General features: G+C 37.8%; 1 protein-coding gene across 11 annotated transcripts in view; it reads right to left on the bottom strand.

The window, feature by feature from the left end:
* agrn (agrin) overlaps positions 1-15,521 on the bottom strand; it is a 238,248-nt gene extending 222,727 nt beyond the window's left edge. For 8 of the 11 annotated variants that reach the window (XM_089124603.1, XM_089124607.1, XM_089124609.1 and 5 more), the window contains exons 1-2: positions 15,097-15,520; positions 13,810-14,071 (exon numbers count right to left, since the gene is read on the bottom strand). In XM_089124603.1, coding sequence (XP_088980729.1) covers positions 13,810-14,071; positions 15,097-15,297 — 463 coding nt within the window. In that variant the 5' untranslated portion in view covers positions 15,298-15,520. Of the gene's footprint in view, positions 1-13,809; positions 14,072-15,096 lie in introns of all 11 variants that reach the window. The other 3 variants (XM_089124610.1, XM_089124611.1, XM_089124604.1) reach the window with 2 other exon arrangements.
* Between the last annotated feature and the right edge of the window lie 9,214 nt (positions 15,522-24,735).

The following is a 24,735-nucleotide window of genomic DNA, read 5'->3' as shown; positions in this document are numbered from 1 at the left end:
AATTATCATAATAATCATCAATTATATAACTATTTTTGTAAAATATTTATTCAATTATTCTTGATCGATTTGCAGATTCAATGTGTTAGAATGCATGGAGAGAGAACTGTGCTCCGCAGCATTTGCATGCTCAGAGGACGCATGGAGGTGGGCTCAGCCGCCACCCCATTTAGCAAGGTCATTTTTCATTTGAATAACGTTGTGGTTGGGAACAGATGGGGTGTGCCACGTCAGGCCGGCGCTGAAAAGAGGGATGAAGAACGTGGAGGAGCTGATAATGTGCAGGGGGCGTTGAGAGAAGGCTGCTGCTCGTGAGCAGATATGAAGTCTGTGCTCCATTCACGGCACTCTACTGTAGACAGACGGCTGCTGCGGGCAGGGTCAATTATTCTTTTCTCTAAAGGGACAGCGATCCTCGGAAAGAGATCACAGCTAAAGAGAGAGAGGGGATGGGGAGGGAAGAGGGGATCGGAGGGAGAAATCACTTGAGCATGCTCCATTGTCTCCATGTAAATACACCCTGATCAAGATTCAACTAGCACTCTGCCAGCTAGTTCCCAATCTGCAACTGGCACAATCAAGGAAAAACACAAAAAACAAGGAATCGAGGGGGAGTCGAGAGAGGAAAACGGGGCTCTGAAGGGAAAACGCAAAGAAGTGGATAACGCTTCTTTCATTTAAAATCCATCCTTTAAGCAAAAGATGAACATTACACCTTCTCTGAAATATAAACGGTCTCTGAAATATATCGGAATATATATGTATAAACAAGCAATCTTGAAAAGGTCACCATTAATGAAACACGGGCAGGAGAACACAAGATGGCACTCTGCAGCATAATTCCTAAATTTCTGAGAGCTTGTTTCAGGGAACTAATTGCACTTTTTTACCGTTTCTCTCCCAGTTCCTCACACCCCTCCCCCATGAGGTCAGCCTGTGGTCCCTCAGCCTGGTCATCCATCTCACATTGAAACCATGAACCCAGCACATTCCTTCTGCCACGCCAAGAACAAAAAGCCGAAGAGGGAATGAGGGAAAGGGGAAAAAAAAAACAGAAAGCACAGTACTAAAGGTGAGACTGGCCCAAACACCCGAGCAAAAAGCAACATGCTTAAAATAAAATAAATAAATCTGAAGCAAAGATGTTAAAACTATATTGATTTTGGTTAAACTGAGCTGTCCTGACAGAAAAAGATGTAGTCAGACCAGCCCGAGAACTAATTTCCCTTCTCTCTCAGGTGGGCTGCTACTGCTCCTTAGGGAAATGAGCATTAAAGAATGGAAGCATGCCCGCACTTGTCCTGAATCTGACCTGTGCTCAAACCACAGTTAAAACTCTCAGAAAACACTTCAACGTCCTTAAAACACGCACACAAAAACGCTGATGTAACAGATAGGATTGGTCTGGACCAGTCTCTATCCACCTCACCTCAAGCCTATGGGGGAAGTAGCGAAATTCCAAAGAAATTGGACTCCAATTGGACTTCCACTCGCAAACATGTCACACAATCAAACTTAACAGTTTGTTTCATAACTTAGACGAGCATAAATCTATAAATGTTTTAATAACGTTTACGAACATGCATGAATTCTTAGCTTCGTGTAAGATTATAAATATTTGAAAAGGAAATATATCCGAAAGCATCATATTTTAACATACTCAAAATTCCATTTTGTCAAATGGCACTTTCACCCATTGAAGTTAATGACGCTAACCTTTTAACATGCGAGTCAGCCAATGATTCTCTTTCTCAGACTCTAACTCATCTCACTCTCTCTCTCTAAGCTCATTCCAATTGGATTCATCTTTCTCTACTATTAAATTCTGATTCAAGCATTTGCTTCATAAAAACAATGCCAGAATTGTTTCATAAACCATGCTTAAAGCACCCCACAGAAACCAGAAAAAAGGATGGTGCTTTATTCTGGAAATAAGACTGAGACTCATAAGGCCATATTAAGGCCAGTACACTGTATTTACTACACTGAAATCAGGCTTTAAAAAGCATAGTTCACACACAGTTCATTCATCCTATTTCCAACCTGTATTAGTTTTATTCTTCTGTTTTTGCTCATACAGTGAAAGTCAGTGTAGTGCAAAACCACATTGGACCTTGATTACATGGACAAAATATCTACTTGTGTTGTGTGATCATTCAGGTTTGAATCTATTTGAAATACAATTGCATGGGTCATATTGACTACTTATGGCACATTTATGGTTATTTTGAGCCATTCTTGAAACTGCATGGAAAAGAATATATATATATATATATATATATATATATATATATGTTTTAATCATGGACTGGGAACCACATTAAGGTAAGTAAATAATACAAAAATGTAATTTTTTAATTTACTATCCCTTTAACATCTGCACCAAACTTTAGAACCAAACCAATGCAGGTCCAGGAACCTCAACAGATTGACTTCTGCGAGTGTGTTTTTGGAAAACTATTCCCTGGGGGTACTAATGACAAATGACACATCACTTTCACGTTCCAGATGTAGTTCAAACCAATAAGCTTTTAATCTGATTGAATCCGATGTGTAGACACTGATTTCAGGGAAGACAATCTGAGTCATAGTTCTATGCTGTTAACATCTGGGCTAAAATAATAAATAAATGTGCCAGTGCTTGTGTGTGAGCCATCTCTGTCTGTGTGTGGTTACTGTGTACATACAAACACAGAGTCTGGGGCCTCCCAGCTCTCTCTCAAGGGAAAAGACAGAGAGCGAGCAAGAGATAAAGGAATATCCCACCTGTAGAAACAACTTCCTTCCAGCTGGCCAGATTGTGTGTGTGTGTGTGTGTGTGTGTGTGTGTGTGTGTGTGTGTGTGTGAGAGAGAGAGAGAGAGGGGGGGGGGAAAGAAAACACTAGTGGAGAACAGAGAAGAGGTCTCTGGCTGCTCTCAGCATGACTTCATCCCAGCATGCATAACATGAGCTGAAAAACCACAGCAGAAGAGCTGGCCCTGTTCCCTCGCTCCAGTTTCTCTGTCCCCTTACCCTTTGTCTGAATATTAATGAAAGCAAAAAAATTTATAAATTAAAATAAAATGCATTCAAAGAGAGAAAGTTGAACAGCTAAAGCTAAACAGCTAAAGAACAGCCTGTTGTTAGCATGTTAGCATGTAGCAAGCGCCACAAACTAAATATTTAAAATGTTAATAAATAATATTAAATACAATATAAATAAATCAAAATAAACTAGATAAGTAAATTAATTAATATGTAAAAACATGTAAATTACTAAATAAGTAAAAAAAATAGTAAATAAACAAATAAAATGTTGTATTTTTGGTTCATTCATTGTATTTTATAAATTGATATATAATACAGTGTCACTGCAGTCCACAGGGGCTGTGGACCCCTCTGTTGAAGACCACCGTTTCATATAAGATGTGGCTAAAAGGATAAAACAATAAGAATCTGATTCCTATGGTTTAAAATAATTCACAGATGAAAGGTTTACAATAAAACAATGAATTTTTGATTTCATGCTGAGCAAAAACACATTTCCTCAGTTCCACTTCCTCTATGTGTGATTGACACTTTCCAACAGCCCTCTATTTATAATTGCCAAGCTGCAAACTATGAACAAGTGAGTTACAAGCCCAGAAACAATAAGCAGATTATTTACTTCAAAAGCCAAAACTTCTTTACAAGACCAGTCTTACTTTAAGCATGCAGCATTCCAGCATGCTCAGCTCCGTAATGACAGAGTAGTAATGAGGCCCTTGCCTTCCACATGGCCACTGGTTTACAGACACCAACAGCTCTGCACAGCAGGCTACCATTCTCATGGGCATGTGTGTGTGAGAAAGCGAGAGGGAAAGCCAGAAGGATAGGTGAGGGAGATCTGAACGTGAACGTCCCTAAAACTGTGTCACAGTCTTAAATGTCTGCTAGCAGCTATGTGTGTGCGTAACCGAGATGTCCCGTGTCAGATATCTCTGTTTGCTTCTGAAAGCCAGCACTTCCTTGCCATTGTTAGCTAAAACAACAGGATAACCAGTCGACTTCATTTGAGCCAGACGGATATCTTGACTTAAGAGGGCTTCAGCAAAGCAAAGACAACCAGACCCACTGGAAAAGGGAAGCACATTGCTTGAAACAAAGAGATCTGGAGCCTAAATATTCCAATATAGCCAGTCGAGATGGCAAAATTTATGATAAAAATACACAGCAGTCAATGATGAATGAAAGTGTCCAAGATGAAGAAAAGGCTGCATTTATTTGATCACAAATATAGTAAAAACGGAAATATTGTGAAATATTATAACAATTTCAAGTGATTTCTATTGATATATTTTTAAAAAGTGATGTATTCCTGTGATAATTTTCAGCATCCTTTTTCCAGTCTTCAGCATTACACGAACCTACAGAAAATGTTGACTGGGTGGATCAATGTTGAAATTAGTTATGCTGCATGTATTTGTGGAAACTGCATTGTATAATGCATTGCAACCACCCAGAACACCTTAGCATCCACCCAGAAAACCCTAGCAACCACCTAGCAACACCATAGCAACCGGGTAGTGAATTTTGCCACTGCAAGCACCACTTCACATTTTCTTCTGGAAATGTACATTCTAGTTCATATACATCATTCAAATAAATTAGACAGTAGGGCTGTGCGATATGGACAAAAAAAAAAGTACTATCAATATTGGATCAATATTGCGATTTCAATTTTAATCTGGGCTTTCTTGTCTATATCATTTTTGGAAGCTATCTTTATTGACAATATTTGCGGGCGGGCACCACTTATTTCTTTATGCCTTTTTGAACTCTTTTCATGTTCGCAAATGTCTATATTATTACCGTACTGTATTACCTTTGCTCATCCCACGTCATTCTACACGACGCGGTCAACTTTTTAAAAAAAGGCATCTCTAGTTCTATATGAATGGCCTCTACTGGGTTTTGCCGCAAAAATAGTTCGACAGATCTTAAAAACATGCTTAACATAGCCGGTATATGCAAGTTATTGTATGTATGAATTAAATGTATTTGGGGGAAAAAAAGATTCAGGCAAAAACAAACCATTGACCCACATAAAAACCAAAAGTTTGGAGATCTTAGATTGCATGTAGGCTACACAGACCAACTCCCTCTCATACTCCATGCTGTATTTAATAAGTACATGTTTGAGTAGAGAATTAGGTCGTGTCTGCTGCACCTCAGTAGCAGGTCTCGGGTCTGCACCTGGTGGTTATTACACTGGCAGCTTTACAGGCCAGATTCCAGTGTAATTACAGGTATGCTCAACAGGGCTCTGTAATATGGAGGACTGTGGGAAAGCTTGGGGCACATTTTCCTCACTTTCCAAGAGCTACCGTTTCGCAAGCATTAAACATTTATCTTTAATGGTCAAACATATCGAAGTCATTCAGTTGTGGACGGCCCTGATGTCAGCCAGATGATGAGAGGAACCCATTATGAGATCCGAATGAGCTGAAAATAGAACAAGATGCTTAGCAGGAAGCGATCTAGACGAGAATGACGAAGAGGACGAAAAAATGAATGGGAAAGGGTTGTGCAACATCCTCATGGAAATGGCCACCCAATAGCAAATAAAAAACATCAACATTCTGTGATAGCCAAGTCTAGGTTAGCTTAAAACCAGCTAATAGGTCAAAACAAGAACCAGAAAGGCTAAATATTTCACTTTAAATGAGATTATTATAACCGTACTGGGGCATGTAGGAGGATCAGCTGCGGATTTAAGCAGGGTAGTTAAAGTGCACTTAGTCACTAAGTGTTTTCTCCCTTAGTTTGTTTAGGCATATATGAACACGACAATCATCTTACCAAAACAATCGCACTGAGATCACCTGAACGAGGTGGTCTCGGGCCTATTGAAAGGTTCAGTTGAGGTGAGAAAGCAAGCCGACCCAATGGACTAATGAACCAATCAGTATCATTATTCCTAGTGGGAAATGTATAATATAAAAAGCAGCTATATCTGATTATGTGAGTTTTTGTGGTTGAAAACAAAAGACATCATGTTCATCAATGTAATTGCTCTTCTCCGTGCATTGCAAGAATGCAGTCCCAACGAAGTCTTGATTCCAGGAACCCAAGCTACATTTGTATAAGTGTTTGCATGTGTCATGGAAGCTACAGATAAAGCCACAATAAGCCCACAAAGCGCACTTGTCAATCATCTTGATGGACAAAAGAACTTAAACAGGTGAACAATGACCAATAAGAGGACAGGTTTACTCACATGTGACTTGCTTAAACACCTTTTGGTACTCTTTGAAATGTTGCCTTGTGAAAACGAACCAAGAAGAAAATGCAACATTGTAACAAATGAAGTCCCTGCTTCGGAAAAAAGCAAGTAATCTACAGGTCTGAAAACACCCTCAGAAGGGCAGAAAACCAGCAATGCAGATCCAGTTCAATGATTTATCCATGTAAGGGACAGTTTCGTGCTGATGCTGGCCCATATGAATGGATTCTTCCTTTTCAAGGAAGGCACACACTCCATTAGCATGTGTTATTGGGCTTTTGTGTGCCCTTTGTGCTTTACACCTTACAACTACTGACATTCCAGCAGGGGCAAACGAAACGGCACCGAACCCCCTCTGTCACAGTCTACTTCACTCAGCAAACAAACTGTAAAAGTGGATTGTATTGCCCAAAGTGAACTCTTGACCAGAATTTAGCTGAACAGGTGGTTGTCCTGTGTGCTATAGTTTTACAAACCCTGCTGGAAAATCCAGCCTAAACTTGATACACTAGTTGGTCAAGACTAGTAGACCATTGAAATCAACAACAAACCACCTTAAAAGGAATCAAACACTTTTTTTAACATGGTGTTTCAAGACCATCTATAGAACAGTTTGGACCAGCTAATAATAGTTGTATAATAACAGACAGCTGGTTGAACTTTTTATTAGCGAGTCTAAGATGGCTATAATATAACCAGTTTGAACCAGCTAATGACCCAATAGGTCCAGCTTATGCAAACAATAAAAACATCTACCAGTTTAAGGTAATCTGAGACGTCTAAAATATTGGCTCCGTTTATTCTAGGTGTTTTTTAATTCATATTGTTCAATTTAAAATTGATTAAAAGGTTTGAGAAATGTGTTGCAAAACAATGTTAATTTCTTAATTTTCCCATCATCACGCAACAGAAAATCATTTCAGTGACACAATATCTGGTTCAAACAGTCTCATTTATGACAGCCACCCTAATTTCATCCGCCTATTGGAAGCCTTTCTTCCTTCCAAATGTGTGACACCATGACAATTTAATAAGCAATGCTCTTTAGCGCCATCAGTGCAGAACCCATTTTCACTGGACCCTGACATTAAAGTCCCAATCTCTAATGAAAAAAGAATTCAAGTTTTCCTCAACCTCAGCACTTGCTGATGCCCTTTAAAAAAAATGCTCAAACTTCATTTAACTGGTGCTTATCGCTAAATAAGAAAGCCATGAAACTTTCCTTAGCCTCTTGAGATCAAGAAAGGTAGAGTCAATGCAAATGACCTTAACAACAAAGTGCAAATTATACAATGTCCAATGACTAAGTGATAACATGTCTGGTGCCAGATTATTCTCTGGCTGTAACAGTGAACAGTGTGGGATAATCCACGTCAACCGCAGCAGCTGTCTGTCCTTTCACATTTAGTCCAGTCTGAAACATTGCCACAGATCTCAAGGAATCCATAACATGTGAAGTCTCCAAATCCATTCTACCCATTGTGTCTGGAATGTGAGGGGGTTTCCAGTCTACTGCCAATCCAATTCCTGAGAACTTGACCAACTGTGTATCTCCTTTACACAGTGTCCCTTTACAGGACAAAATTAACAATTATTACTATATTTACATTTAGTATACTTAATGTATGAAGTGATGAATGGGGAGATATACAGTATGTGTGTGCAAATATATACATAAAATGAAATATCGATTGGTTTATTTCTTTGGTTTATTTAAGACGTTTTTGAGGGGGTCTTTTTACATTTATATAGTCAATGAAAATATATTGGTATTATTCCTAATGGATTTAAGAAAAAAGTTATTTTAAAAAAACATTAAACATTAAATAAAAACATTCAATCTTATTTTGTTGCAATGACAGCAGCATCGGTTAAAAATAACTGTGCACTATATCAAACATTCACGACATCCCAGAAGAGGTAATATCGTGAAAATATTGTTGCCTGACTTTCTTTGTTAGCAGATCGAACAGTGAATTCCTTACATTTTAGAACTCTTAGAAATCTGATTTTGACACTGTTGAACTATGTTGCTTAAACAATGATGTCTGTGGGAGAGATTAAACCAGACATGGACTCTAACTCTGCCAAGACAAACTCTGATCCTCTCTACAGGAAGGAGGATAATATATAAAATGAAATTAGAGGTGAGCAGAGGGCTGATAAGTACTCTTGTCCTATTGTTTCAAAGCTTTCTCTTTCCAAAAACTTCATAAGTATTCAAAGCAAGTGTGGAGGTTTCAGGGTTTAATTAAAATCTTAAAATGTAATAATCTGGAAAACTCTAACAGGTATAATTCTCAGCAATCTGTCCCTCCTCCTAAACCGAGTTATCTGTGTCTCTAGCATAGCAGTCTAACCGCTTTCTAATCATGTTCCACAGAGAAAGTCCCAGTGACGCATCATGCTGGAAATCAGCCTACCGGAAAACACCTTCCCATGACTACCCTGAAAAAGAAGTTGTGCACAAACATAAAATAAGGTAATGAGCCTGAGCGTCCCATCAAAGCCCCCAATGGAAACCAAAAAGTCTTAAGATCTCTCTTAAGGTCTACACTAGTCCGGGTACATTCAGGTGCACATCTTTTCCTCTATTTTTTGGACTTATGTCATTGACATAAGGGATGCCATTTTGTACTGAGCTTTTTGAAGACGTTGGATACATTTGAAAACAGTATTTTGGAGTATACTGTGAAAATGTAGGAATTTTAAAATAATGAGCATTTTCTGACAGGTGTAGACAAAAAACTTTTGGAAAATGCTTGAAAACACTAGCGTGGACAAAGAAACCTTTGAAATAAAAACGCCATTTTCAAATGAATCCTGATTCTCAGCAAAAAAAATTAGGTTCTGTGAACGTTCTAGGACTTTATAATTAATTAATTAATTCATTCTCCTTACGTTATAAAAATGGAACCAAAAAAACTACATGGAACGTTCCTATAATGTTCTCTCTTGGTTTCCAAAAAAAAAAAAAATAACCTCATGGGACCATTCGGGAACGTTAGGGGAACGTTCTGTGTTGGAGATTAGAAAATTTCACCTCTATAATTACAGACTAAATAACCGCAAAAAAAACGCAAGATCATAATTGTGGCACCTACAAACCTTAATCCGCTTCCGGTTCAGGCTAGTCATCTGCTGAAGAATTTTCTCTATTATAAATAGTGATTCAGTTATACATCAGAACTATTTGCTATAGAACATTCAGCCCCTCGATACTCGTGTTGTGGAGCCTAAATCTCAGAAAACACATTTGGAAATCCCTAGGCTAAAGTCTGGCTCAAAGAGATCAGCCTGAAACAACACAGGGTGATTTTTTTAATAAAGCCCCTTTTTGAGAGGACCCTGCAATGACTCTCATCTTAAGACCATTAACAAGGGGTGGAGGAAGTCCTTCACTTCAATTATGCTTGATCTATTAATCATTACCTGCTCGTGGCTGAGTGCAGGCTGGCTGACCTTCATGCAATGTGGAATCAGAGGCACGCCAGGCTTCCTCCTTACACAAACAGCCAGAATAAAAGGGAAGTGCTCCCAAAGACCTGCTACTCTCATTCCCAAACCTGCCACACACACACATTATTCATGACAGACCACCAGCACTGCCACTGGACCCTCTGTCCTCGGGAACTTGAACTGGGCCCCTTGAACCAGCTTGCCCTTATGACAGGCAGAAAACTAAGGAACAGCTCAGAGGAGGAGTCAAAAATTTAATTCAACCTTTTTGTTGCTTTTCATTGGTGCAAAATTGGTCATTGGTCCATCCAGTGGAGTGGATCTGAAATAAACACAGCTAATAAAAATGACAGCAGGCAAGAGATATAATTGATGAATGAATCATTCTTTTAAACCATTTCTTTTTAATAAGGACGAATAATTGCCTACTATATAGTATGCGTAAAAAAGTACGTCAACAGAAGAGTATGTCTGAAAACTTCCGTCTGAGATCCTGAAGTGTGCATGCATTCGCTGGACACTTTAATATTCCATGAGGCAGAGGGAAAAGATTTATGAATGACGGTGAAAAGAAGCAACTGATGCTGTAGGTCACATGACAGTGGAAACATGGGGAATTTCATTCAACCTACACACATTCATCCTACCGGTATATAAAACATAAGTTTCAAACCAAATGTAGTAACTACTATACAATATGCGATTTCGGATATTTATATTTCGGATACTACAATCAACAGATTCACCAAAAATAAATTTGATCAGTTTATCAGTTGAGCTTCTTCATGCTTTCATTCTCTTTGAACTCAAGGAAAGAGTAAATTTCATCACTTCTTCCTAAGCTGCTGCAATAGTTAACACATGAAGCTATCCAATATTTTGCTTTCCAGCTATTCCTTTTTAAAGTTAGTCTGACTTACCCTATTCAAGGGATCAGAAATGCAAGGGATCACAAGTTTGAAACAGGTCCATTTCAGTTTTAACCGATTATTTTAAAGCACAATGCAAGCTTCCACTATTGTGCAGCTTAGCATTTAATAAATTAGCATCCACATGCAAACAAAGTCTGAAAAGCAGCATGTTCACACTTGACAACTTCACGGTAAGGAGAACGTTTGATTTGTTGATTTAAGAAACAATGCCAAAATCTCTACTCTCAAAATTGATCTAGACTTCTGAACATACAAATGCAATTGTGGAATAAAACAATAATTAAAAGATGAGTTCACTCAAAAAAAAAAAAAAAATTACTCGTCCTCATGTCATTCCAAGAATGTATGACTTTTCCATATAAAAAGAAGTTCAGCTCTACTCCATTCAATGAAAGTGGATGACAACCAAGGTCTTTCAAGGACAAAATAAATCATAAAATCACATCTATATAAAACTATCCACACTGGTCCATATGAATTATGACTTCAGATGACTTGGAATAAAGCATGATACTTTCTGTGAGGAACAAGCTGAAATTTAGGTTATAATTCAGATAATCTTGCTTGTCAGCCTTGGTCACTATTCACTTTCATTGTCCGGAAAACCGCAGCTCAGACATCCTTCTACACATTTAGTGTGCAGAAGATGTATTTGATCTATTTTTGCTCAAACTTATTCACCCAGGTTTTTTTTTTTTTTTTTTTCATGAAACAACCCAAGTGGCTCTGCTTCCGCATGGAGAAAACGGGGTGGGAGTGAGAACTCAATGCCTCTAGGCCTCTATTCTAAGCATTCCAGTCTACACTTGTATCAAGAATTTCTTGTTGCGTTCTCTTGTTATCGCATTTCACCCTCCCAATCTTTTCATTACAAACAACCTTTTTTTCTCCCCTTAAGAAAACTTTGGATTTGATGGCAGTATTCACAACTTCAGCTTGGAATCTCTTCATTTCTCAGCGCTATCTAACCTGTCAAAGGTGAGGAGAGAGGAGAGGATACATTCAGCAGACTGGCAGGTACGATCTTGTTCTTTCCACCACACACACACTCTTTTTTTGCTGTAGGTCTAAAACATGGATGCTAAGCAGTAAAGGGAAAAAAAATTGTACTTTACACTAAAAGGTCATGCTTTATTAAATCATTAATGGATAACATAAAATAATCCTAAAATCAGTTTAGCCAACAGAAAACGAACACCATTCCAAGTCGCTCAGCCTTCAGTTTATTGTATACTTGCCTAACCATGTCAAAAGCAAGGTCAGAACCACTGTGTCTGAATGTTTTGAAGTACACAGTCTCTGTTTACAGACTCTGCCATTTTGGAATTAGAATTCGCAAGCTGCGTGTTTAACAAAACCGTTGCCCATTCTGAGCACAGCTGTTTGCTATTTGTAGCGTATACTTGAGCATCTTGTGTGTAAAATGAGATCCAATCCCATTACAATATAAAAAGAATCACATTTGTTAAAAGAAGCACATGGTCTGTCATTAGCCAGAGCAGCGCTTATTTTCAGTGGCCAAACACTTAACCCGCCAAGTGCGGTACTCTGCTAAATAGCCCCCTTATCAAACCTTTTAAGATTTTAGCAGCCTCTAAAAAAGACTGCCTTCAACTCTGCAATGGCTTGTGCCAAAAAGCTCAGCACTAAAAAGCTGAGAACTAAAAAAAAGAAGGAGAAAGGGGACGTTTTGTGCCCTGAAGGAACACTTTTGCGATTTGTGCTCGATTCTATTAAAGTCGGCATGAAATCAAATTTGACAAATCTTCTTTTTATAGGGATGGGCAACGATTAATCGCGATTAATCGCATCCAAAATAAAAGTTTGTGTTTACATAATATATGTTTGTGTAGTGTGTATAATTAAATTGTATATATAAATACCCACACATGCATGTATATATTTAAGAAGTTTGTGCATGTATATATTTTATATATATTTATTCAAATTTAATATTATATATAAATATTTGATATATTAATAACACATTTTTCTAAATATATACATGCATGTGTGGGTATTTATATATACAAATTAATTATACATACTACACACACATATATTATGTAAACACAAACTTTTATTTTGGATGCGATTAATCGCGATTAATCGTTGCCCATCCCTATTGTAGAGTTTATTATAAATGATTTATCTGTGCACTTCATTATTTTTTTTTAAATTCATGTACCCTCCCCCCTCAAAATGACCTCTCTTCTCTTTCAGTCACGATGTGGTCAGACTTTGTTGATAGTCGAAAGTCTACACTATACAACCTGCCATCCAGAGAGGATGCAGAGTCCTGATTTACAGAATTGATCGGACCTATAAGACTGATGTTAGCTTCAAACGCTTTGTTGTACTCGAGAATAATGTGTATTTTCTCTGCTTGTTCTCTTGCCAGCATTGTAGAGCACTACAATATTAAACTGCAAGCACTGCTTATTTAAAAAATGGAAAAAAGAAACTCACCATTTATAATTGATGGACAACGACTATTTCACATTTACATTAATAAAGCGAAAGCACTTTGAAAAGTCGCAGTAGTTTGGACAACTGTCTCGTCTAATTTATACTACTTTTTTTTCTTTTCCACAGAGCCAAACTTCCCTCTGACAGTCTGGCTTGGAAAAGGTGGAAATAAGCAGCGAATGTCATCATAACACAGATGCAGGGGCCCTTAAGAGGGCCACATAGCTTGAAGCTATGCAGTTACGTTATAGTATCTCCACTCTCTAACTCTATAAATGATTTCCCTCAAGGAAAGGTAGAGGTTTGGACTTTCACTCAGATTAGTCAAAGGCCCTGCAGGTGCTCAGTTAGTGGACAGACACACCCTTCGAGAGCACTGACTGTCAGCGACTGATGGCACACATTGCTTTTAAGGCCCCAGGCCCAAGAAATTCAATGAAAAAAAATTGGAAAAAACTTTTTGAAAACGTTTCATTTGGAAAGCCATGACTGCTGTATTAATATAATGTAAATGGTTAATGTAATGTCACAAAACATGTACCGCTTCATTAGGTAGAAAGAAGATGCAGTTAGAGCAGAAAACACCACCTGCTTTTGCAATCAGGACTACCGTCATCACCAAAGGAGCTTTCTAACTCTCAAATCTCTGCACGGCCCGCAGACGTGAGCTACAGCTTATGGTGAGTCAGGAAAGAGTTTTTACCTTCAACGCAGTTCTCTACCTCCTCCAAGTTGCGGAGAGTAATCCTCATCAGACTTGAGTTGAGCATCAGTTCGTTCTTGTGGCTCGGCCACATGTACTCAGGGGCCAGGTTGACAAAGAAAATGCGGGTATCTCCGGTGGCCACCTGATTGTCGCAAATATGGGGGTCCCCGAAGCCGCCGATCATGACCTTGTTTCCTCCGTCCAGCAGCACCTCTCCATTTATCATGGTCTTGCCTTTCAGGTAGCGCCATACCCTGACCTTCAGATGGAGAAGAGACAACATGAGATTAAGAAAACACCATTTCCTGCAGATCAAGGTCACTCTTGCACATTCCAGAGCGGCCACCTACCGCCGGCTGCATAAGGCTCTGCAATTTAACTATGCACCATTATACGTTTCCAATTTGTATGTGCTGTGGGGGGTCCAAATATGGGGGGGTATATTTAAAACAAAATGAAAAGTTTGAAATGTAATGAATAAAAAATATTTAAAGAAATATCAGATTCTGCACTATAGGTCACATATTAAATCTAAATCCTGGTGGTCAGATGTTCAATGATGGATAACAGGTTTTACACAAATACGTGGAGTTCAATTACTACGGTCATAAAATCCAGAAGCTAATATTTCAATTCAACATTTTACTCAGATTGTTATGATTGTTTTTTTAATTCAAAAAAGAAGCATTTTTTAATAGTTGTCTAAGCTGTGCAGTGCCACATCTCGTCCATCACACAATGAAATTATGGTACAAGAGCTGCAATTTTAGATTACTCTTCACACTTTTTATGTCCTATGATTAGTTTTGCCTAGAATTTGTTAGAAGTAACTGAATGTGGTTACGCATATCAAAGTAAGTCCATGATTACATGATAATTGAATATAATTGAAATCGAGTCAAAGCAAAGGCTGAGGTTCAGGTTGCTCGTGTATGAAAGCTCAAATTACAGGTGGATCAAAGTAGGACTGCGGAGGTTGAGCAGAACTAATGTCCCATTAGGAACAGCTTAACAAATCTCCATTTTATTTACAACTGGTGAGGTGCCCATCTAGACAGCATTTTACATGTTCCCATGATTTGCTGCGAGTTTCTGACCAGGACAACTCAAATATTGGACTGGTGGCTTTTGTCTAACAGGTAATATTGCAACACAGTTGCACAGTGACAACAGATATTCCCGTTTAAGCATAGACTTGAGATATGATGTGCTATGAAGTACATATTTACCTTTGTTACTTTCACTTTGAATCATGTAAAGAGTGGCTGGTGTGCAAAGTCTTACCTTACAGGAATAAGTGTTGTGCACTGGATCCATGTTCATGATCTCCTCTACAGTCCCGGTTAAAACTACATTCGCCTCATCTTCTCTTTTTTTCAGCTCTCTTTCGGAACAACTTCCATGACAACGCTGACTCAAAAGCACAAAAACAACAGCAAATGACCAAAAGGGCCAATAAAACGTCTTTCTGCGGAAAGGACCCATGGTCAAACCAAACGGATAAAAGAGAAAGTTACGAACTCGAGGAGTTCTGCAGCAAGTTTGATGTAAATAATAACACGACCGCGCGCCGCTCTCGGTGTTCTTCAAACTTCACTGCGATCTGCACTCATATCTGCGCTGAGGTAACGCGCAAGCATCAGCCGGCAGACGGAGAAGAATAGAGAGAGGAACGAGGAATGCCGCGGCTCACCCCCCTCGCGCACACACTCGCTCTCCTTTCAGAATGACGCTCCCTTCACAGGACATTTGCATGCAATCTGAATTGCTGATAAGAGCGACGGAGGGGGTGATTTCAAGCGCACCAGAGAGAAGCGGGTGTAAAACGCCACCCCTTGGAGAGATTGCGCCAATTCGGACAACATAACCGTTCTACTGGACTAGAGATGAACAGAAAGCTTCTAACTAACTAATAGTGATGTTTGCATTTAATCTCAATATAGCCTACACCAGTTTTTGTAGTCCTAAACCCCGAAAAAGAACTAGCATTTTCAAGCTGGTTTGATTTTAACGCGATTTATGAGGGGGGAAATCTGAAATATATGAATATTATCTAAAAATAGTTCCATGTTTTGGAATACAAGATTACTTAACTTGAATACTTAAAAAGTGAAATTTACAGCCGCTTTAAGAAAAGTTGCTAATAAGATGCTAAAGAGTACCGAAGTTATGAAGTCACTTTGTAGGACAATTTGGAGGTTAGCGGCGACCTCGATCGAAAAGCTATTTCATGCATTGACTTTTGGAATATCGCAAAATAAGATCTTTTTACAAGAGTTGTGACCCTTACGCGTTTTGTCTATCAAGATAATCTTTACAAGTTAATTCAAAATGTATACATTTTGAAAAGTATTTAGAGGCTTTGTTAACCACAGATTTTTGAGGTGATTTAGCAAAAAAATTTCAAAAAACCCATAGACTTCAGTGCGAGGCAACCGGAAGTGCTAAAATGCTAAGTCACTTCCGCGTTTTGGCCTACAAAGTGACGTCTTAACTTCGGCACTCTATTGAGAGTGAGTCACGTGCTGATTTGGCGCCGGTAGGAGAAACGCTATCGGTTACCAAAAATTCCTGCGGCACGAATGGGCGTAGAGCGCGGTGCGGTAGACGCAAATACGCCTTGTTTTCACAAATGGCACAAATTGAGCATCTGGCGTGTTCTGCGAATGATTTTCTTTAAGTGCTTTTTGTGCATTCACGCATTTGACGCAAATTTGCGTCTGCTGCCCGAGTTGAAATCTGAACTTTGGCGTCAATTCACATCTACGAGATCAATTTTCATAGAAAAAAAGTTTTTGCTCTGTTTTTCTGAATTAACGAGTTAATTATCTCAGAATTACGAGATCATTTTTCATGGAAAAAAGTTTTTGCTCTGTTTTTCTAATTAATCTTGTTAATCTCACGACGTATGCGCGAGAATTGCGATCTCCTTCAACTAGTTCTTGCGCAATTCTCGCGCATGCGTCATGGAAATCTCTTGAACTCTCGTCTCAGGCCCAGAAGGAAGAAAAGGAAGTCAAATAAACTCGTCATTTTTTTTATTTCCGCACAAAAACTATTCTCATCACTTGATAAACTTATAGTTTAGCCACTGTAGTCACATGGAATGTTTAAACATTTTCTTCATTGACTTTCTGGGCCGTCAAGTTTCAATCCTTTATATGTAGCAGTTATCCACCTCTCAAATTTAATGAAAAAATATCTTCATTTGTGTTCCGAAGATGAACGAAGGTCTTACGGGGTTGGTACAGCATGGGGGGTGAGTAATTAATTACTTCATTTTCATTTTGGGTGAACTAACCCTTTAATGATTACAATTTGACAATGCTTTGATAATTACATATTAAGCTTATGTTATTCATTAAAATTACTGGATAATTACAGCAAAAAATGTACACTGGAAAATCCACTGGAAAGTACAGTATCTCCCAAAAACAGTTAACTTTGACACAAATAATAGTAACAACTTTCATCTTAACATCTTGAAACAGAGATGAGTAATGATCTTACTAATATGAACATCATTCTGACACGTGCAAGGATTAAAAATCTTACTGTCGCTCCCAGTTCTAAACTGACAGTGCATAAATTTCCAACCTTTCAAAAGCTGTAATTTCACTACCAGTCCATCTATTCCTGGAAAATGACAGGGCGTGGAATCTGTGGTTGCACTGATATATTTGTAGAAATACTCTCATTTTAATGACACTGTGTCCTGCTCCTTAATTCTTATACCACAATACCCATAGATTTAGAAAGTGTATTTAAAATACAGGTTTTTCATTTGGGAAATGGTTATATTATTGGCAATGCGAGACAATGGTGTAAATTATTACTTCAGACAACTCCTCTGTATAAACAACTTAATCAGCGCAATTAACTTCACAAGCAGTAAAGGTTGTCTAAACTGATGTTTAACCACTTAATTTCCATTTTTTAAGGGTTAGTTCACCCAAAAATGAAAATTATGTCATTAATTACTCACCCTCATGTCGTTCCAAGTCCGTAAGACCTCCGTTCATCTTTGGAACACAGTTTAAGATATTTTAGATTTAGTCCAAAAGTTTTCTGTTAAAATCCTTAGACATGTTTGCGAAGATTGTTTTGTTTACAGCGTGCGTCTCCCTCAGACGATAAACGAAGCTCGGGCGTACTGATAACACGTCAGCAGCATCTTACATCATCGGCGTTACTGAACACGGATTGTCAACAGAACCGGAAGACAACACAATGCTGAATAAAGTCGCAGTTTTTTGTTATTTTTGGACCAAAATGTAATTTAAATTCTTCAAAACATTCTAACTAACCCACTGATGTCACATGGACTATTTTGATGATGTTTTCCTTTCTGGACAAGGACAGTATACCTGTAATGTTAATTAGGCATTAATAACATTCTCATTTTTGGGTGATCTAAATGCTTACATGGTCTTAACTTCAGTTTTCTGAGATATTTAAGAAAGTCTGATTTGTGGCTATAAGTTTTTATACATCCAATAAAACAAATCTCGTCCCATTCCGCTTAGACTGAAGTCCTACCCACCCACTCTCTCGTTCTCTTTCCTATAACAATGATGTCAGCCCACATAAAGCCCATTACAGTCAAGCTCATTTGAGAAATATCATTCAAATTGAAATATCACCCCAGTGAAATCACTCAGTCTACTTTGAAACAAGCGTAGGAGTTCAACATTTCACAATGCAAGAAAGTAATATAGCCTGTGGATTGATGTAAAAGCAAAAGAGATGCATAAGCCGAGACCACTTTTGAAATTCAGGTAACAAACCATCAGCATCTGTCTCAGCTCGAGGGCTTTTAACATCACAACAACAGCTTGCTCCTGCCCACAAACATGTCACCACAAAAGGTTTTAAAATGAAAAAAAAAAACATTCTTTTCTTTTATTATGTTCTATGATGTCCACTTTTTAATGATATCAAGATTTTTACATTAGAAAAAAGTTTCCTGTAAAAACTGTTATTCTGCAGCCCTTCATTACATTTTGAAAACTTCCAATGTAAAAAAATATCTTGTTTCATAGTTTAAACATTTGGCAACAATATGAAACATAAATGTGTACTACATGTTATGTTATGTTTACATCTTGGTTGTTGCAAATAAGTATGTGCATGCGCATGACATCACCGTATTCACAACTTAGCATTTTTATAGTTTACACAGAGACAACAGTAGTAAAGTTTGTGTTTTCAAGCCCCCAAAACACTGCTGATGTGTACATGAATGACCAAAACTTCTTTTTTTAAACGTCAAAGCGTTTTTAGAAATCTGTGTCGTGTAAACTGCGCCTCAGCTAATATAATGTAATGAAATTTCTTCCAAAGTCTAGTTATATAAAGCACTTTTTACAATACGGATTGTAAAAATCTATTAAATTAAATATATCTAAAAAAGATATACATATATATTTTTTTCTTTTTTTGGGGGGGGGGGGGGGTTATTTGGTGTTTATTTATTATGAAAAAGAAAAAAAGATGCAACTCTCTTCAGTCCAGATCTTATTTCTGATGTTGCTACAGTTTGTTACAATGGTGTGTGCCAATTACAATCATTTCCGTCAGATGTCTATTTGTTTAACTTAGGGATTTGAAAAGCTTTGTGGGTTCTATTTTAATGGCACTCCTAAGTATTACAAAGATTGTGTATTTTCATAAAGACTAGTGTAAACCATAAAGAGATTTTGGCCAAGCATATGATTGTTCCCATGTGTGATCTCTGACTCTTTCTCTCTGTAAGCAAAGGAAACTGCCTTGTACAGACAATACAATCACATCCTTATTTTTCTTAATCCAGTTCTCTCCAAACATCTCAGCAACACATCGTCTGTCAGCTAAAAGTGAAAGATGATATTTTGACCATTCTGACAACTAGCTTTTCCTGCTAGTGACCCAGAATCTCTTTGACGTGCCACCAAAGAACACCCCTGCAGTTCGAACAGCATGATAATGCCAGTCAACTTCTCACTAAGAAGATGTGTGGCATTTGTATCACAGCAATATGCCCGTCAATGGCACCATGTCACTGCTACACTGAGCGAAAGCTATGCAAACTTGCATGAATATGCATAAATTACTGTTGTACTGTGTACACCCAGGTGTACAGTATTGGACTGCATCACAATGACTACTGCCTGTTAATCCAGCCCGTTCTAAGGATGAGAATGCGTAATCATTACAAATCACAGTGTACGACATGGATCTAAAAAACTTCAACATGTATGTAGACTGTACAATGAATTAAACAGTTGGGGTTTACCGTTTTCGAATGTATTCAGCCGATTTTCTGATATATTTAGAAAAATATCAGAAACCAGACAGTTTCTGGTCTCATTGACTTCCATAGTAGGAAAAAAATATATACTATGGAAGCCAATGAGACCAGAAACTGTCTGGCTATTGATATTCTCGAAATATCAAAAAATAAATCGGCTGAATACATTTGAAAACGGTAAACCCCAACTGTTTAACTCTGGGGGAGTGGTAAAAAAAGCCTATTTCCAAAAAAAGTGGAGTGTCCCTGGTTGCATTGATCAATACGCCATTTCATGTTGCATGTTTATTGGCTTGTCAGTAGACGTATGTCACCCCTTATGAAAAAGAAAATCATTTTATGAAATATACTAGTAATTTTTAAGGATACTGTATGTAGTAAGTATACTAATATCAATGTGTACTTGTAAATTTGTACGTGTACCATTTCAATAATGCTTGGGACTAAATTGGCCCAGTTTCAGTATATATAAAAGTATACATTTAAGTGTAATTTAAGTGTAAACTTAAGTGTATACAGTAGCACACAACTCTAATTTGTAAGGCATCTGTACTATAAGAGAGCTTATACATTGAAGTGTACTCTCAGTAAACTACTAATTTAGTAGTTAATACTGCAAATACTTGTCAGTTTTCTTTAAGTGAAAGCTGCAGTCCGTAGATTTTTTGGGGTTAAAATATACTTTTCTCTCAGTATAAGACAAGTCAAGTAGATTTAAGTGTAATTTTAAGTAAGTATATTTTTGAGAAGTATATAAAATGTAGACTTAAATGACATGACTGGTGGTCATCTTCCTTATGGGACAGCCCAAAATCATACCAGGCTTAAGAGAAATCAGATAAGAGCTTACAGAGCAGGAAAAAAATTACAAAAACATTAAGTGATCTTAAGGATCGAATACCAACACATGACTTGTGAAATTCTTTTCATGAAAAAAGTTCACACACAAAAGCCAACTATGTTAAAAAAACTGGGCATCATACACATAGACTGCAAAAAATAGATCATACACTGAGATTGAGAATCACATACTGTAGACTTTCAAGACACAAACTCATGCAGAAATATGTAACTCGTTGATAGGAGAACACACAACAAACAATGTGCTTTAGAATCGGCTCAAAATATCAAACATGTTTGATGTCCTCTGACTGGATGGAATCATAGACTGACGCTTAAAAAAACAATCAACTCCGACTGCAAGATATCTGCAGACTGACTTGACTCCAGGCTGTAAAAACTTTAAAAATCTGGGAAAAGGTTGTGTACTAAAGTAGAAGTACTGATTTAGGGCCAAAGGACAGAGCAAGGGCCAAAGTTGAACAATTTATTGTATTAAATGAAGCCACAGGTCATTGAAATAATGATGTGTTTCTACCCTTTCACATGGAGCCAAGTACTGCAATTTAAACACCAAGAGAGAACAGAGCAAACACACAACGATAGCAGCTTATGGCCAGATGTTGTTGTGCGTGGAGGTGTCAAGTCTAAACAGGAAGCGGATTCTCACACCTGGTGTAGTCTGTTTGCTTGGCAGGAATTTCTCCCTCAATTATTTCCCTAGCAAATTGGCGCATTTAGTGCATCGAAACAAAAGCCTTGTACGTTTGAATGGTTTGACTATGCTTTTTTTTTTTCTTGTTTCTCAGGGCACTAAACAAATAGACAAACACAGACCATCTGGATGGATTGTGGTCTGTAGTGAGTCTGGACTAGACTGACCATGTGGTCTCTACAAAACAAGTCAAGTCTGAGACTATGAATATGAACTAAAATACAACTTACTGTACTGCCTGTTCTTCTTAAAAAAGTGAAACATGCAACAGTATTTGAAACAGTATTGTCACAGCACACAACCTCACTATGCAGCATGTTAATTCAATCCATTTAAAGGGATACAGTATCATACTCCACCCAAAAATGAAAATTCTATCATCATTTTCTCACCCTCCAGTTGTTGCAAAACTTATGAGTTGTTTCTTTCTTCTGCTGAATACAAAGGAAGTTATTTTGAAGAACGATTGGAACTTTAGCACTAGCAGCCACGCATATAAACTTCAACTCATGGTGGTAACTTTCATTTGTTTTGAGCACATTACATATTGTACAGGATAAATAACTGGACACATAGGCCTACACATACTTTAGTTTTAAAAAACGTTTTATTAGTTATTTGACTTGGTTTTCTGTTTGGCTGCACACATTTAGTTAACTTCATCAAGCTAATTTCAGGTTCATTATCTCATTCATTAAACATTCGTAAATATACGAGTAAATATGAGTGATTTGCGCGTAAAGAGACCTTCCCGAAACTCTTCTCCTGAATCACAAATACTTCGTACACGTCAGATGTGATAGTGAAATGTATGTGTTAATGAATTCCAGCCAGTCGTAAATGGGATGCGCGTGCACGTTCATTCTCAATTATAGCCTACCATAAATCAGGCCCATTATATCCGACTGACATCTTTATGCATATAATAACATGAATGCGAATGAAAAAAGAAAGATTTCTCGGATGCAGAAATTGAAGTTTTATTATCAGAAGTTCATTCAAAAACACCACATTTTATTTCAAGCGTAGCGAGGTGGCATATCAGGTCCTAAAAAAGCTTGGCAGCATATTACATATGCAGTGTGTGCAATGGATTTTCATCGGTTAATCGAACAGTCCCAGAAGTGAGAAGAAAATGGTTCAGCATTAAGCTTGACAGCAAAAAAACGAATTAGTTCACTTCGGAAAAATCGTATTCAAACTGGAGAAGGACCGCTATCGATCACCAGATCTGGTAGGCTATTACTGGCTCTCAATATACAAGTAAAAAGAAAAAACGTATGTAATTCGTATTAGGCTATATAAAATATTTTTTCAAAATGCTGTTTAAATATGTACACATTGGTTAATTAAAATGCAGTCTTATTAAACGTTCGGATGTTAAGCGCACCATTCGAGTGGCTATAGCAGCAGGTGTCGATTTCTTGCGTATACTAACAACTAACAAATATGAACATTTTAATGAATCCGAAAATTTAGGCCAGAATCACTTTACACACGATTTACACACAAATTCGTTCAGCTCGTGTTTCATGGATGAGACCCATTATCTTTAAGTTACGTTCTGTGAAGTTAATACCTTTTCTTTTTGAGTTACCAGTTCCTGACTTTGCTGTTGGAGGTCTTCGGCGGGGTGACCGGCAAAAGGGTTTGCAACTGATTCTCAGCTGTATAAGTAGGGAAATGGCTAATTGGACCGCACCATGTATTCCCATTTCATGGGGGTGGCAGAGTATTACATTTTTAAGTAGGTCTGTTTTGTTCTGTTCAATATATTACCTGGATGAGCTAAGTTCTGTTTAGTTGACCTCTTTTATGGGCCCAGAACTTTCTGTTTTTTTGTGAAATAGTTAATTTTTTTTTCTTTTTTTTGGAAATAAAAACTTATATTTTTGAAAATATACTTTTTGACTCCTCATGCCTGCCATCTTGGTCCCTCACAACTTCCATAGTATTTATCTTTTCTACTATGGAAGTTAATGGTGCCCCACAACTGTTTGGTTCCAATCGTTCTTCAAAATATATTTCTTTGTGTTCAGCAGAAGAAGAAAGAAAGTAAATGATGACAGAATTTTCAATTTTGGGTGAAGTATCCCTTTGAAATAAAAATGACAATTTTGCATGTTTAATTACAATTTTGCATAAAAAAAACATAACGCTTGGCATAAAATTTTGTATAAATAATTTATCTAAAAAAGTTTGAAAAGTACGTTTAAAGGGCAAAAGTTGAACAAAACACACATAGACTTAGAGACGCCACCTCTCACGGCTTATCCCTTGCTTTAGTGTCCGAAAACCTGCTGTTATATGCTTCAATTTTTCTGAAAGAGCACCATTTTTCAGCCTGCTATCAGCGAAAGGAGACACTTTAATTCAAGCTAATTTACAGTGGCGTGAGAAAGTGGAGTGGCCCCAGCGGACTCATTTCCTAATTGAGTGCGCGCGTCTTGCCGGCCCGAACACTCCGTTAATAAATTGCTCCATAAAACTGATCTGAGCTCTAAATCATGTCTGCTCTTCTCCTTGTCCTTTCTGCAAACCACTCAGGAAACATGGGCATAGTCTCTGCAGGCATTGACTCAGGGAAAAATATCTACTCGTTTTGCTATGACAAAGCTTGTGCTTAATGCACATTGTAATGTTATAAATCATGATGTGCACTTTGATAGACTGACTCAACAATTCCATATAGTGCTGTATGGGCACAGAGACAAGACAAACCACTTGGTGCGGGAAAGATTTTGGAGTCACTTTAGGTGATTTTGTCCAGCAGACACTGTCCGGCAGAGTTTAGTTCCATCCTTAATGAAACATGCCTGAGGACTAAGCTTAGATTTTTCATTTCAAGTGTGTTTGATGAGGGATGAATCTAAAACTGGATGTTGTCAGTGCATGTCTTTCAGAGACTGTCCCTATCAGTGATATAAGTTAAGGCCTGCTCCTGTCTTCTTTTTTCTGTCAATGAATAACACATAGTCTATTTATAGATTCTGAAGGGTCACTTAAATCTAAAATCTGTTCGTTTTTAGACCCGAAGTTTAAGAAACATCCAAAAGTGGCTGTGCTCTGAAATCCTGAC

Source organism: Pimephales promelas, chromosome 20 (genome assembly GCF_988280905.1).
Source record: "Pimephales promelas chromosome 20, fPimPro1.hap1.1, whole genome shotgun sequence".
Taxonomy (NCBI): domain Eukaryota; kingdom Metazoa; phylum Chordata; class Actinopteri; order Cypriniformes; family Leuciscidae; genus Pimephales; species Pimephales promelas.
This window is presented reverse-complemented; position numbering and strand designations above follow the sequence as displayed.